General features: G+C 44.0%; 1 protein-coding gene across 1 annotated transcript in view; it reads left to right on the top strand.

Annotated features, from left to right (window-relative positions):
* The first annotated feature begins 5,448 nt into the window (after window positions 1-5,448).
* The window catches only part of KCNQ3 (potassium voltage-gated channel subfamily Q member 3), a 246,730-nt gene continuing 236,472 nt past the window's right edge, over window positions 5,449-15,706 (top strand). Inside the window, exons 1-2 of the mRNA XM_067531555.1 lie at window positions 5,449-5,631; window positions 7,288-7,636. Of these exons, the coding sequence (XP_067387656.1) occupies window positions 5,625-5,631; window positions 7,288-7,636 (356 nt within the window). The 5' untranslated portion in view covers window positions 5,449-5,624. The remainder of the gene's footprint in view (window positions 5,632-7,287; window positions 7,637-15,706) is intronic.

Raw genomic sequence — 15,706 nt, 5'->3', positions numbered from 1 at the left:
TCTTGTGTTTTGAGTAACCTCAAATTAACATGGGCTATTTTCACTCTGAATCACCAGGAAGAACACCAGCTTTCAGTATATAAGCCTGCAGGCTCTCCTTCTGCGTATAAAAGAGCATAGAGAGGCAAAAACTCTGGGACAACACTGGAGAAGCCAAGTCCACACACAAAACTGGCAAAGATGCAGCATAAATGACAAGGTCCAAAAAGGCAGTGGAGGGGCTAGGGGCCTCTGGGGATCAGGACCTTTCAACCCCATGAACATTGCCCAGTTACCAACTCAATAACCATACTAACCTGTGCTGTTGTTTGCCCCCAACTCCTCACTGTGACTCGGCAGAGATGAGTAATGAAGTGCGCAGCTCGAGGCAGCATGAAGTTTTCCTGAGGTTTATCTAGTCTTTGGAGGGAGGAACCGACTTCCCTCCCCACCCTCTCACTTTTCTCTGAGCTACCTATGGATTTTCTCTTCCAGATTGAAGAGTTTTGAGGGGTTATGTATGGGCATGAGTCAGCTACCCAAATAAACTTCTCCGTGCCTTCTTCTGTGCTCTCCTGTGTTTGGTACAGCCTTCCTGAGTTCCTAGATTATAACGCCAGATGGGACCATTAGTCATAGATTTCAAGTCCAGAAGGGAATCCTATGATCATTTAGCCTGATCTCCTCTATAAACAGGCTATGGAACTTCCTCAAAATAATTTCTAGAGCAGATCTCCTAGAAAAACATCCAATCTTGATTTTAAAAGTGTTTGTGGTGGAAAATCCACCACAGCCCCTGGTAAATTGTTCCAATGGTTAATTATTCCTACTGTTAAAAATTTATTTCCAGTCTGAATTTGTCTATCTTTAGCTTCCAGTCACTGGAGTGTGTTATATCTTTCTCTCAAGGTTGAGGAACTCATTATTAAATATTTGTTCCTAATGTAGATACTTATAGTCTGTAATCAAGTCGCTTCTATACCGCCTCTTTGTTAAACTAAACAGATAGACTCAAGGAGGGATTTGATAGCGGCCTTCAACTACCTGAAGGAGGGTTTCAGGGAGGATAGGGCTACGCTGTTCGCAGTGGTGGCAGATGACAGAACAAGGAGCAATGGTCTCAAGTTGCAGTGGGGGAGGTCTAGGTTGGATATTAGGAAAAACGTTTTCACTAGGAAGGTGGTGAAGCACTGGAATGGGTTACCTAGGGAGGTGGTGGAATCTCCATCCTTAGAGGTTTTTAAGGGCCATCTTGACAAAGCCCTGGCTGGAATGATTTAGTTGGGGTTGGACTAGATGATCTCCTGAGGTCCCTTCCAACCATAATATTCTATGACTCTAAGGAGTTCACTCACTATAAAGGCATGTTTTCTAATACTTTAATCATTTTCGTGGCTCTTCTCTGAATCCACTCCCATTTATCAACAAACAGGACACAGTATTCCAGCAGTGATTACACCGGTGACAAATACAGAGGTAAAATAATCTCTCTATTCCTACTCAAGATTCCCGTTTAGTCAGCCAAGGATTGCATTAGCCCTTTTTGGCCACAGCATTGCACTGGGAGCTCATGTTCAGCTAATTATCTACTCCCACTACCAAATCTTTTTTCAGAGTCACTGTTTCGCAGGATACAGTCCTACATCCTGTAAGTGTGGCCTGCAGCCTTTGTTCCTAGATGTATCCATTTACATTTAGCCATATTAACATGCACATGGTGTGCTTGAACCCACCTTATCAAGCAATCCAGATTGCTCTGAATCAATGAGATGTCCTCTTTGTAATTACCATTCCCCCAATTTTTGTGTCCTCTGCAAATTTTAACGTTGATGGTTTTATGTCTTCTTCCAGATCACTAATTAAAATGTTAAATAACGGAGGGCCTTATAACCAATCCCTACGGGACCCCACTAGAAACACACCCATTCAATGGATTCCTCATCTACAATGATATTTTGAGACCTATCAGTGAGCCAGCTTTTAATCCATGTGATGTGTGCCATGTTTGTTTTATAGAGACAATGCAGGTGAGGTAAGATCTTTTACTGGACCAACTTCTGTCGGTGAAAGAGACAAGCTTTCCATCTTGCACAGAGCTCTTCTTCATGTCAAATGCCTTCCAGCAGTCTATTTTACTTCAACCCTATTACCTTTATCAGAAAAACTTGTAATCTCATCCAAAAAAGATACCAAGTTAGTTTGACAGGATTTATTTTTCATAAACCCATGTTGATAGGCACTAAGTATATTATCCTCCTTTAATTCTTTATTAATCAGGTCCCATATCAGCTGCTCTATTATCTTGCCTAGGATCAGTGTCAAACTGAGAGGTCTATAATTACTCAGGTCATCCTGTTTACCCTTTTAAAATATTGGCACAATATTATGATAGTCTAATTTGACTTCCTGCATAACCCAGACCACAACTTCTGGTTAAACTAGAGCATATCTTTTAGAAAGATATGCAAGTTTGATTTAAAGACTTCAAGTTTTGTAGAGTCCATCACATCCCTTGGTAAGTTGTTCTAGTGACTGATTACCTTCACTGTTAAAAAATGGCACCTTTCAGCTGTCTAGCTTCCATCTCCTGACACTGGATCTTGTTTACACCTTCGTGTGCTAGGTTATAGAGCCCTCTAGTATCAAATCTTGTCCCTGCCTGTGAATCATTCTTGGGGCTCTTTTCTGAACCTTCACCATAGTTTCAGCAGCCTTTTTATAGTATCGACACCAGAAATGGATACAGCATTTCAGTGTTGTCTCAACACAGTTAATTCCATCTCCGCACTCCTTCTCAATATTTCTCTGTTTATTCATCCAAGGATCATATTTAGTTCTTTTAACTACAGCATTACACTGAGAGCTCATGTTCAGTTGTGTGTCTGCTATGATCCCTAAATCCTTTCCTGAGTCACTGGTTTTTCAGGTTGCAGTCACCCATTCTGTAAGTATGACTTGCAGTCTTCATTCCTAAATGTATGATCTTGCATTTGACTCTACTAAAATGCACATGGTTTGTTTGTGTGCAGTTTTCCAAGTGATCCAGTGTGCTCTATGTTTGACTTGTCCTCATCATTATTTAACACTCCATCAATCTTTGTGTCCCTTGCACTTTACCAGCAACGATTTTATTCTTTATTTAAGATCATTGATAATACAATGCTTCTCTATATTCAAGTCCCTCTTGAAGACCCACTTCTGCTGGGCTAACTACAAGGAATCTGGAAGATTTATAATGTCTAGCCCAAGATGCAGCCAAGCCTCATTTTGACCATTTAGGTTATATGCCTTCCCGTTAACCTCTGCCTGACTTTAGAGTATAAGCCCCTTATATTCCTTATTTATGTTTGGAAATAGCATGGTGTATCCCACTGGTCAGTGCATGGTACATGTCCCGCTCTGTGCCTAATCCACAGAGGACATGGGTCTGTTACAGCCTCCAGCTACAGTGTGGTTCTGTAGCTTGAGCTGTAGAAATGTATGAGTTTGATTCTGGAAATCCCCAGTGTCGACCAAGGTGTTAGCTGGCACTCTCATATGTTGGGTGCTGCCAGAAACACACAAATAATAATAATAATAAAGGAACATAATGCCTCATCAGGCCCAAACACATAATAGCTCTTATCCAGGAGTGCTCCATCAGGCAAACCTCCCCCTGACATCAAAGTGAGATATACTAAGGATCAGGCCTTTTGCATCAACACCATCAGATGCAGTAGCACCGTCTCGTTGGGCCTGATACAAAACCTGCTGAAATCAAGGGATTACCCTCTTTGCTACTTAACTGCTTCACGGTGAGCACAAATGATTGTTTGTGGCAGTTTCCACACAATAATTACTCCATGTGTATGTGCATGCAGCAGGGTAATTCTAAACATTTTTATTAACACAGTGATGATTTGGTTTTTTTAAAACTGGATAATGAGAATCTGGCAAGTTTTCACCCTTGGCATATAAAGATGTTAGTGCTGGTCAGATATAGGGTTTAAACTGCTTGAGTAGTTGTAACTGAAATGAAATTATTAATTTCTCTCCTGTTTGTATTGGGTAGAAAAGCCAAAAGAGCTGGTACACTTGACTATCTATCATCCATTGCTATTTGACATTTTGTGCATCCTTCTGACAGTACTGTGGCCAGCTAGCAAGTGTGAAAAATCAGGACACGTTTTTGGGGGGATGGGAGGGGTATAGTTGCTTATATTAAACAGAGCCCCTAATCTCAGGACGGTCGTGATAACATCAGGATATCTGGTTGCAGTACCTGACAGTGAAAGATAAGTTAGCACCCCAACCGGGTTTGAAATTTGCTGCTGCAATTTGAAATTGTAATGAACTGTTCATCTCTTTTCTCCACTTCCTGTGTAATGATGTGATGAAGATTAAGATTTAGCACGTAGTGTTTTGACAATGTGGGCTCTGTACACTATGCAGGCTTAACTCACCAGTGATGTTGGAAAATATCATCCACATTTTACAGCTATAAAAAGGGAATCAGAGATAAAGGGCCAAATTATCAAAACTTTTTAGCACCCAGCCGCTCCCACTGAAAATCTAGCCATGAGTGATTTATCCCAGTCACTCTGCAAGCTGTTATCAGAGATGGGAGCAGATCATATGAGTTTTGAGCTAGGCCATCAAGTCACCTGATTCTCATTGCTGATCTTCCACTCACACAGATGAGGTGCTGTCACACTTCTTTATGTTGTCTAACCACGTTTTCTATTAAGCATTAGTAACTGTCCAACCGGGGCCAGATATTTTTGTGTTTATGAAGGTCACAAATCAGACAGTGACTGAACCTTTAATACTTTATTAGCTATAATCCAGATAAAACCTTGCAGGTATAGGTTACTGTCAGAGACCATAAGCTGCAGGATGCTGGGATGATAAAGGAAAAATTCATCCAAACCGCTGCCCTTCCTGCTACAACCCCAAGGGTTTGTTTATTTGAAGGGCCAGGTTTTGGGGGGCAAAAAAGTCTGTGTCATCTCCCACAACCTAACCATCTCTGAGAGATTTTCTGTAAATTGGTCTGTGGTAGTGTGTGTGTGTGTGTTCATCCAATAGGTGAATCATGACTGCTAGGAAACCAGGTGTTTACCATTGGCGTAGCCACATGGGGCTGGCCTGATGTAACTGCAGTCCCACTGGTTCCTACAGAAAGCTCTGTTTATAGGGCTTAGTTTATACCAGGAATCTTTCCTGCCCTATGGAGTAAGAAACAGATTGGGTAGGGGATAAGTTAATTGGGGAATGGATCACAAGCAGCTGCAGCTGGGTGGAAAAGGGGTTGGGTTCCCTTTTGGTTTGGCCAGAGGAGTTAGGAGTATTGGCAATTATCAGGGAGATTCAGTTAAGGTTTCTGTACAAGTTTTCCCTATCAGGTGTTGAGCGACACTGACTGCACCCTCTCATTATTATAAATACCTAATGACACGTGGCCCAATGGGAACAAATGAGTGGGTTCTTTCTTGTTACCCAAGTGGGAACTGGAGGGGCTTGATAGAAATCTTGGCATCCACAAAAAAGCAAGGTGCATATTGGGGAGTGAATGGTGGTTCTGTGTCAAAATCACCTCCAGGAGAAAAAGTCCTACCCATGATTCCTGCCAGAAACGTCTGTGGAGGCTGATAAGTGAATGATAAATGCATGGTATGCAGTATCCCTGCATGCTCCCTGGCATTTAAGAAGGTTGGGGGAAGGGAGGGGAATGGGGAAGCTGATACTCTACTGAGGCTGGTGAGGGAAGTGTAAATCCAGGTCCCCCACACCCCATCAGGAACTGGCTTCAGGTCCTAGGGCAGAAACATGCTTAGACACTCAGCTTGATGCAGAACAGGCATTAGGTCAGTGGATGAACTTCCTAATCCGCAGCCAAGTTTGGGTTGGTTGAAGCATCTCCTTAGACAAGGTTTAGGCCAATGGAAGCACCAACTGGCTGAACAGAACAGGGTTTAGGGAGAAAATCATGTAGGGAGACCGTAGTAGCTGCTCCTAGTTCAGAACTGGGGCTGGGGAGCAGGCAACTTCTCCAACAGGGCCCTGACTGGGTGTGGGCTGAGGGGCAGGCATTGGCCATGGGGCCAGGACTGGGTATGGCTGGGGGGCAGGGGAGGCATCAAACACTATGGGGCCAGGGCCGGGGGGGTGGAAGGCATCCGCAACAATGGGGCCAGGATTGGGTATGGCTGGGGGGGAGGCATCGGCCACTAAGGGACCAAGACCAGAGGTGAGCTTGGGGGGCGGGAGGCATTGGCCACTATGGGGCCAGGGCTGGGGGGGGCAGGAGCTATGGGGCCGGGTGTGGGGCAGGCATCACCTACGGGGCCAAGCTCGGGTGCTGGGGGGCAGGCAGGCAGGCAGGGGCTATGGGGCCAGGGCAGGATGTGGGCTAGCTGGCTGGGCAGGCACCCCCAGTAGGACAGCACTGGCTCGGGCCCGTGGGGGGGGGGGGGGGGAGGACGCTGCTTGTTTAAACGGCACCTCCCTGTGCAGGGGGCTCCCTCCGGCGGGAGGCAGCTCCGGGGCCGGGTTCGGTCCCCCCCACCCCCATCTGCGGGAGGGAGGCCGCCAGCGCCCGGCCGCCAGCTCCCGACATCCTTCATTCACATCCTCCTCTTCTTCCTGCTGCTGGAGGATCCCCGGCTGCCGAGCGGGGGCTTCCCCGTGGCGTGAGCAGGGATCCCCCTCGCCAGCCGCCGCCGGCGCTCTGAGCCCGGCCGGCCCCACCTGGCCTTTGCCTGGGGGAGGAGGCTCGGTTTGCAAAGGGTGGGGGCGGGGGCATGACCCCTAAGGCGGAGAAGGGGGGACCTGCAACGACGCCTGCCCCCATGCGGGCTCCCCTCCGCCGTGCACCGCGGGCTGCGCCGTGCACCGCGGCTGCCCGGTGCAGCATGAATGACTAGCCGCAGCGCGGGGCTGGGAGCGCAGAGCGCGCGGCGCGCTGCGATTTGCTGGGGACATACAATGGGCCACTCCCTGGCGTGAGGCTCGCGGGGGTGCGCGCGGGAGCGGGCGGGGCGGGGGGAGCAGGAGCGGGGACTCTCCGGCATCAGGCTAGTAAATAAACTCCGCGATGGTGTCATCCCCCGGCTGGACCAGGTGCTGATGCCCGCCGCCCCTCCCCTGCCATCATGCCTTCGCTGGCGCTCCGGCGGCGGCTCATCCCCAGCGCTGATGACCTGACAGCGATGTGATTCCCTCCCCCACCCGTCTCTTTCTTTTTTGGGGGGGAGGGGGGGCAGAGCTCGGATCATGGCATTGGGGCTCCCCCGGCTGCTGCTTACCTCCAGCTTCTTCACCTCGAAGGACCAGCGAGGAAGATGGGACTCAAGTCCAGGAAGGCAGCAGCTGCTGGGAACGCGGGCCCTGGCGGGGAGCAAGAAGAGAAGAAAGTAGGACTCGGGGCGGCGGATCTGGAGCAAGGGTCCCTGGCCCTGGGAGCCGGGGCGGATAAAGATGGGACCCTGCTGCTGCTGGAAGGAGCCGGCAAGGAAGAGGGGGTGAAGAGGGCTCCGCAAGGGATTGGGCTCTTGGCCAAGACACCTCTGAGCCGACCTGTCAAGAGGAACAATGCCAAGTACAGGAGGATCCAAACTTTAATCTACGATGCCCTGGAGAGACCTCGAGGGTGGGCGCTGCTTTATCACGCCTTCGTGTGAGTATCTGGGATCATCGCCAGCGCTGCATTATTTGTAGCCCTGGAGGATGGGGGGTTCTTTTTCCCTGAGTTAAAGATTTGTGCTGCTCTTCTAATAGCTGGGGGGAGGTTTGCTCGAAGGTCCGAGGGGTGACCCACTCTTGTGGCCTGCAGCCTGCGAAGTGCAGTTGCTAGAGTTGGAAGCTCTGGGAAATCGACACCAGAACATACACATGCCACACAAACCCATTGCAAGAAGCAGTCGATTGCAGTGGCGAGGATCCATGCAGAGCTCTGAAAAAACAGGGAGAAAGGATGGAATTGGCTTTGTCTTGGGGCTGGGTGTGCAGCTGTTATTCAGAGAGAGACTGGCCCTGTAGAAATTCACAGCACACCAATGCTGTGAGAATATAAAGTCATCCAGCCAGGGCACCTGTGAGCTACCATATTTGTAAAGGTGAAACCCTAAAAGGGGTGTGAGAATTTCTCACAGAAGATGCACATTGTGCCACTGTTTTGCTTTATCATTTTAGGCATGATGCTCATTGGAACTTGTTCTGAACAAGGAGAAAATTACCAAGATTTCATTATGGGCTAAAAACATGCCTTTAATTGTTTTTTATATCAAGATTTCTAAAATGAGAGGCCGTTTTATTTAAAAGGCTTTATCGTGTCTTTATATAAATGCATTCTCTTGAATACACATGTTGAAAACTGTATTTTATGAAAGCTGGGGAAAAGAGATGCAACAAGAACTAATTATGACAGATTTTAAGGATCAAAGTGCTTAAAGGGACGCTGTCAACTTAAATCTAGCCCAGAATGTTAAATGTTAAACAAGCTTTTAAAAAACCCTAAGGCCAATATAAATGTTTGCACATTTAAAAAAACACCCCCACTTAAACAGTTGTTTTTAAAAAAATAAACATCCACCTGCAGTGTATGAAATCCAAGCATAGTTAGCACTAAGTGCCTGAAAGTGAAACTGATTTCACTTGTTCAAAATGAGAGAACTGCAAAAATAAAGAGTGACCAACATACTGGATTTCTAAAATTCTTACATTTTAAAATAATTTAAGATGTTATTAATATCATAGAAAAATAAATTTGCTTACAACATATGATTTTTAAGTTGACAGTGTCTCTTTAAAATTTGTTTTAGAATGTTGCATGGATGTGCTTACAAAACGTGGATATTGGATATCACTGTTTTTTAAAATGCTGTGAAAGCATAGTGGACAAAAATTCTGTGATGGAAGACTAAGGAGTTATTACTGAAGTTGGTTGTTTTTTCAGAGACAAGTAAAGTCCTCTAGTCTGTGTAGATTGTGGATCCATGGCCTAAGCCTTCCAACTCTTCCTATACAAGGAATCTTTACTCACATCAGTAGAGCATTGAGTTTAAGGCTCTGATCCTGCCATTGGACAAGTCTCCTAGTGAAGTTCATAGGAGTTTTGCCTAAGGAAAGAGTGCAAGATCAGGTTCATTCCTGAGATTGATTTTTGTGTAGTCTATAACACTGACTTATTTCCCATCCATTAACTTAGTTTGTTCTTTTCATGATGCATGTCATATGAAACAGGATATTGTTTTTCTGATTTGCTTTGTTTAAAGTATCAAGTTTGAACTGCTTGAAAAACTAAGCCCTAGATAATGTGGCATTTTTCCAGTCTAGCAGGGCATCTGATTTGAACTGTGACTTAGGAGATTTTATTAAGGCTACTGATGAAAAATTCATTAGGATATGTTAGATCTGAGAATACTGCTTTGTATGTAGGTTACAACTTGTATCTCTTGCTCTGTATTTTATAATTGATTAATTTTTTTTCTGATTTTAAGACGAGATGTTTGAGAGAACAGATTTAGGAAGTCCCCATGTACAGCATTCTATCACAAGCACTTCCATCTCCTTCTAGGCAGTCCAGTATGATTGGAATGAACTTCCAAAATCTGTTTGTCTAAGATCTGTTTTGCCTTATGTAAACCACTCTTCAAAACCCTATTTTCACAGCATTGTAACTGTACTCATTTTTGTAGGCATTCAAAAATCAAACAAAATCCCAGAGCCCCCTTTTCCTACAAAGCCCCCATAAAACTAACGATCATGTGTCAGCCATCACCCTGATCATTTTGTATTGCATATCCTTTTCCTCCATCCATCGTTAGCTTTCAGTGTACAAAGAAACAGAAAGCACGTTGGGGCAGGAACGTGTCGTGTTTGAAAAGCACACTTTTATTATACACTTATTATATATTACTTGTACAAACATTTCCTATTTTAGAAGAACTATCCAAAATAACTTGTTAGATGCTCAGATACCACTGGGATGAACTCTATATGAGAATAGCATCTCCCAGTTAACAGACACACACAATCGGCTAAATGCTGATAGGATCCGAGTCCCTTCAGTCAATTGTGTGTGCTCAGCATTTCTCAGGATGTGGTCTGCTCATTTCTATGGGAATTTTACATGAGTAAGGACTGAGGACCATAGCACTTTCTGTGTGGTGGACACTCAGCTCCTTTCAGGACTGGGACCCTATTAACCCATAGTCATTGACCTGAATGGGAGCACGATCAGTCTCCATGTTAACTAAACAAGACTCCTAGGGTCTTTTATTCCCTAAGTAAACACAATAGCTTTTTATAGTTTTGTGGCTTTGCATTTTTCACGAGTTACTCAAACTGTTTAGGTGAGCAACCTTTTTAGGGCCCAATCCTACACTCAATGACTTCAGTAGGAGTGGATTGGGCCCTTTAGTTAGGAACCCAAATGCATTAAGGGCAAAATCCTTCCTGAGCTGTATGAACCACACAGGGGGGTTGTGGGAGTGGAGAGAGGTTGGTTGTGCAGGTGATCCTAGGGCAGGGTTATATGGCTCAGGAGGGCCCAAGGAGAATGACCTCTGTTGCACAACTTGCTGCTCCACCCAGAGCCTGCTGCTGAAAGCAGTGTATATGTAATGGGAGGAGGCATGATCATGTCCCCAAACCAACCCAGCAAAGCACTCTTTTGAGACTTGGCACATTGGTGGGTGCCCTGGCTGCTCCCAAGCCTACCACCTATGGGAGCGCTTTGTTTAGATCCTGCGCATTCATCCCCATCTCCTCCAGTGCACCAGAATCTGGCCCTATTATATTAGTGTTCAATATAGACCTAACCTTGCTGAGTGCCCTGGAACTCAATGGAAGTTGAGGGCATTCAATATTTACTTATTATTTATTTATTATTTGTATTATTTTAGCCTCTTGGAGCCGTAGTCATGTCTAGAACCCTACTGTGCAAGGTGATGTACAAACACAGAACCAAAAAAAATGTACAATCTATGTAGCACGTCATAGGATCGGACCTACAAGGCAAAACTCTAAAAATTAAAGGAATGGAAGATGGTTTGGAAATCTGTTAGCGACTTGCAGAGATTTGTTCCTCTCACAGAAAGAGGAGAACATCATCCCATCAACAGGAAGAATGATACTGGGGGAAGCACTAACATTTAGAGCTCTAGATTAAAATCTGGTTTCTATTTGCTCATGATAGAGCCTATGAAGTGAAGGGACTTTTCAGCATTTCTGCAGTCAGTCTCTCCTGTGTTGGATTTACAACTCTGCCTTGAAAGTAGCACTGCCCTGGAACGCCTCAGACTGAGTCTCGCCAGAGAAGCAAATATCTGTTTATATTTTATTCAGGGTGTGTGGGTGGGTGATAGGATCCAAAACATTTCAACAAGTGCCTATTTGTTGTGATTTTTGTCATTTAAAAAAACCCAACTATGTATTTTAATAAGATGTTACTGCTCTGTCAGTAAAGTGGACTAGATCCTTTGGGTAGCCCCACAATCCAAAAAAAAAAAAAAAAAAAAAAAGATGTAAAATTCAAAAGGAAATTGCAATAAGAACATAAGAATGGCCATCCTGGGTCAGACCAATGATCCAACTAGACCAGTATCCTGTCTTCTCACAGTGGCTGGTGCCAGATGCTTCAGAGGGAATGAAAAACAGAGCTGTTTATCAAGTGATCCATCCCATGTCATCAAATCCCAGCTTCTAGCAGTCTGAGGTTTAGGAACACCCAGAGCATGGGATTGTGTCCCTGACCGTCTTGGCTAATAGCCATTGATGGACCTATTCTCCATGAATTTAGCTAATTCTTTTTTGAATGCAGTTATATTTTTGGCCTTCGCAACATCCCCTGGCAATGAGTTCCCAGGTTGACTGTGCGTTGTGTGAAGAAATACTTCCTTTTGTTTGTTTAAAACCTTCTGCCTATTAATTTCATTGATTGTTACTTGGGTTTTGCTGAACCCAAAGCTCTGTGTAACTTTACTCTTTGTGAGGTGGTGACAGGAAATAAATCAATGGGGACACGGCCATCTGGCCAATAGATGGGTGATGCAAGCAGGCTAACAAAAGTGCTTTCTGCTTTATTTTGTCTCCAGTACTTACACACGTCCAAAACAGGTTAGTAGAGCACATCAAATTAACCCCACATTCATATTTAGCCAAGGTCTTGAGTAAATAACTGGAGGCGTCCAGTGGCCAGCCATCTTTCCATCTGCAGGGGAACTTTAGAGATGTCCAAGTGTTCAAGTGTCCATTGAGCATATATTTCATCCTCTTTTTATACCCAATTTGTTAGCATTACATGGCTTGTTCATTTAAAAAACAAACAAACAAACCTGCTGAGCAGAAGTTAAGTGTGGAGATTTCCAGCCTGTAATTTTCCATCAGTTAACCGGCTGTATTTCACATAACAATAGATAACTATTGTCATATTTTCCATCTTGCAAATCCTCATGCTTTGGAAAAACAGCTCAGGTCAGGAGGGCACAGGGTAATATTTACTCCTTGAGGACACTCATTTCATCCTCCCCTCCTGGTCTGTGAGTTGTGCTAAGTCTTCAGCTGCTTTTAGCTGCTTTCAGCAATGAGCAGCATCACAATTGGTATTCCAGCTTTGGGCAGTGGTATAAGCATGTTACTGGGCTGAGAGCTATCAAAAATCTGCTCCTACTGGATAACCGTTATGTTAAGGGATAAATAGCACTTCCCTAATCATTTTCTCCACACCATTCATGGTTTTATAGACCTCTATCATATTTCCCCTTAGTCGTCTCTTTTCAAAACAGAACAATCCCAGTTTTTTTAATCTCTCCTCATGTGGAAGCTGTTCCATACTCCTATTCATTTACATTGCCCTTCTCTGTACTTTTTCCAATTCTACTATCTCTTTTTTGAAGTGGGGAGACCAGAAGGTGTGGGCGTATCATGGATTTATATAATAGCATTATGATATCTTCTGTCTTATTATCTATCCCTTTCCTGGTGGTTCCCAACATTCTGTTAGCTTTTTTGACTGCTGCTGCACATTGCGCAGCTGTTTTCAGAGAACTATCCGCAATGACTCCAAGATCTCTTTCTTGAGTGGTAACCGCTCACTTAGACCCATCATTTTGGATGTATGGTTGGGATTATGTTTTCTAATGTGCATTGCTTTGCACTTATGAGCACTGAATTACATCTGCCATTTTGTTGCCCAGTCACCCAGTTTGGTAAGATTGCTTTGTCACTCTTTTCAGTCAGCTTTGGACTTAATTATCTTGAGTAATTTTGTATTGGCTGCATACTTTGCCACCTTACAGTTTATCCCCTTTTCCAGATCCTTTATGAATATGTTGATTTAGCACTGGTCCCAGTACAGATCCTTAGGGGACCCCGCTATTTACCTTTCCCCACTGTGAACACTCAGCATTTACTCTTCCTATCTTTTAACCAGTTACTGATCTGTGACAGCACCTTCCCTCTTGTCCCATGACTACTTACTTTGCTTAAGAGCCTTTGGTGAGGGACCTTACCGAAGGCTTTCTGAAAATTCATGCACACTGTATCACTGTATATTTAAGTTATACATATAATATTTATGAAAAGTTGCAATTTTCTACAGAAAGAAGGCACATTTTGCAAACATTTTGTTGTTTAGTTGAAAACCCAATTTTCAATTGAAATTTGTGGATAGATTGTCAATAGATAGATTATCTTGCAGATACCTTGCCCTCCTATCTGCAGTCTTGAAATATTCCTGTAGCAACTACAGCAGTTGCTTACATGGAAACGTTTATAGTAGGAAAGTATTTTAGGGTGGGGTTATTCAAAAGAGCTCAATATTGGCCTAACTCTGTTCCTACAGAAGCCAGTGGTAAAATCCCATCAACGTCAATGGGAGCAGAGTTAGGTCATGCTGAGCACTGTTTGAAATCCCACCCTTCCATTTTATCTTCTTTTAATGCCATTTAGCTGTCAGAAACAAAAAGGAGCCAGCATCATGTGACCAGTCAGCCCTATCTGTGGGAACCACCAGCAAGTACCTGATCACAGTTCAGTAGTCCCTGGTGTAGCGGTCCCATTGAAGTTGTGCTGGTGGTTTATGGATCAGTTGCCTGCCAAGGGCTGACTGTGTAATGTAAATTACAACTCTGATCAGCCACCAAATGGGGGAAACAATCCACCAGTGGAATATATGAAGCTGCATTTTCAAATAACAGAGGCATGTGAGGTCCAAGCTATCAATGGGTATTAACGCTGCCATTGAAAAGGCAAGGGTTAAAAATGGGGAAAAAAATCTTATTCTGAAATGTCTGGCCACAGCTTTGGGTTATTTATGTACTCAAGGCTCCTACCTAAAAACAACAACAACAAAATTTTGGGGGAGGGGGGTATTTTTAATTTATTAAAAACAGTAAACCCAGGTAATTGTAATACCCAACAAAACCCCAAATTAGGGTGCAATGCTTTGTACTTATTTAAATCACCATTTAATTAGATGCAGTGTTGAATATTTTAAAAGCTCCAGGAACCCAGTCATCTGCCTTAAAGAAATTACAGATTCTATATAGCCAACCCAAAATATATGTGTGTGTATGTGTATGTGTGTGTGTATATATATATATGCAAGCAAGATCCAGGCCCCCAACCAATATCATGAGTTGATTTTTTTTTTTAAACAGGATATTCTGGGTTATTTTTAAATTGCTGTTAGAGTGCACTTGGCTCACATTTTCAAGCTTTTCTTTGCAACCACGAGGGCTGGAAACTAACTTAAAAAATTAGATTCTCATCTAATCACAAGACTCCAGGAGCTGGGGGTTTAAGAAAAATCATACATATTGTGAGAACTGGCAAGACCGATTTCAAGCTGTATTTGATCTTCAGTAGAAAGTGCTGAAAGCAAAGGATGACTCATCCGAGTAAAGCATTGAATGAGCCGACCTTTAGCGAACAAGTGTCTGACCCCGTACTCCAAGAAGTAAATGCTAGTTATGTCACTGAATTCTATGGGATCTGTCCCTAAAAGGATGAGTAAGTCCATGCAACCTCCCCAAGCAGCAGAACTGATGTGGTTCTGCTCTGCAGTGGGAGGGGTTGGGTGCAGAGGTGCTCAACCTGGAGATCAACTGTCTGGGGGGTCAGCCCTGGAGTGGCAGCATGGGGGGCTGGGCGGGTTGAGGTTTGGCTTGAGGTTCTGCAACTGCATGGATCTTCCCATTCTTTCCCCCTGCAACATCAGGGCTTTTGGGGGTTTAGCCATTAGTCTGTAGTAGCCTTCATGGGCTGGCTTTGTAGCTGCAATGGAGTGGGGGTGGAAGGAACCCTTATTCCCCTTGCCCATTTGCTGAGTGCTTGGCCCAGCTAATCAGCTTGGATGTGCCTCTAAGTGAAGCAACAGAATTAAAAAGCAGGGCTGTTCCATTAGCAAATACTCTTTACTCATTTATTTTGACCATTCTAGTCCAATGTTAATTATTTATGCTAATACTTCATAATGCACCAATAAATATTCTGTAGCATATTTTGTAAAAATAATGAAGTCTCAGTAATTGGATACCTCATCACACACCTCTGCTGAGACTTGGGGAGTCAGTCAGGGTTTTGTGTGTGGATTTGTAAGGTTCAAATGTATTCTGTACGCTATAAGCAGGCACTGTTATGAATCTGTCGTTGGCTATACAAAGCTGGTATGTCTGTAACATGAATGGGAAAAGAAAGCAAAGCCCTAGGAGGACTCATAGTAATAAGACTACTAGTAAAATGT

This window comes from Emydura macquarii, unplaced genomic scaffold, assembly GCF_026122565.2.
Source record: "Emydura macquarii macquarii isolate MOO-44397 ecotype Brisbane River unplaced genomic scaffold, CSIRO-AGI_Emac_v2 contig_369, whole genome shotgun sequence".
Lineage (NCBI taxonomy): Eukaryota > Metazoa > Chordata > Testudines > Chelidae > Emydura > Emydura macquarii.
The sequence above is the reverse complement of the archived record's forward strand: the minus strand, read 5'-3'. Positions and strand labels throughout refer to the sequence as shown.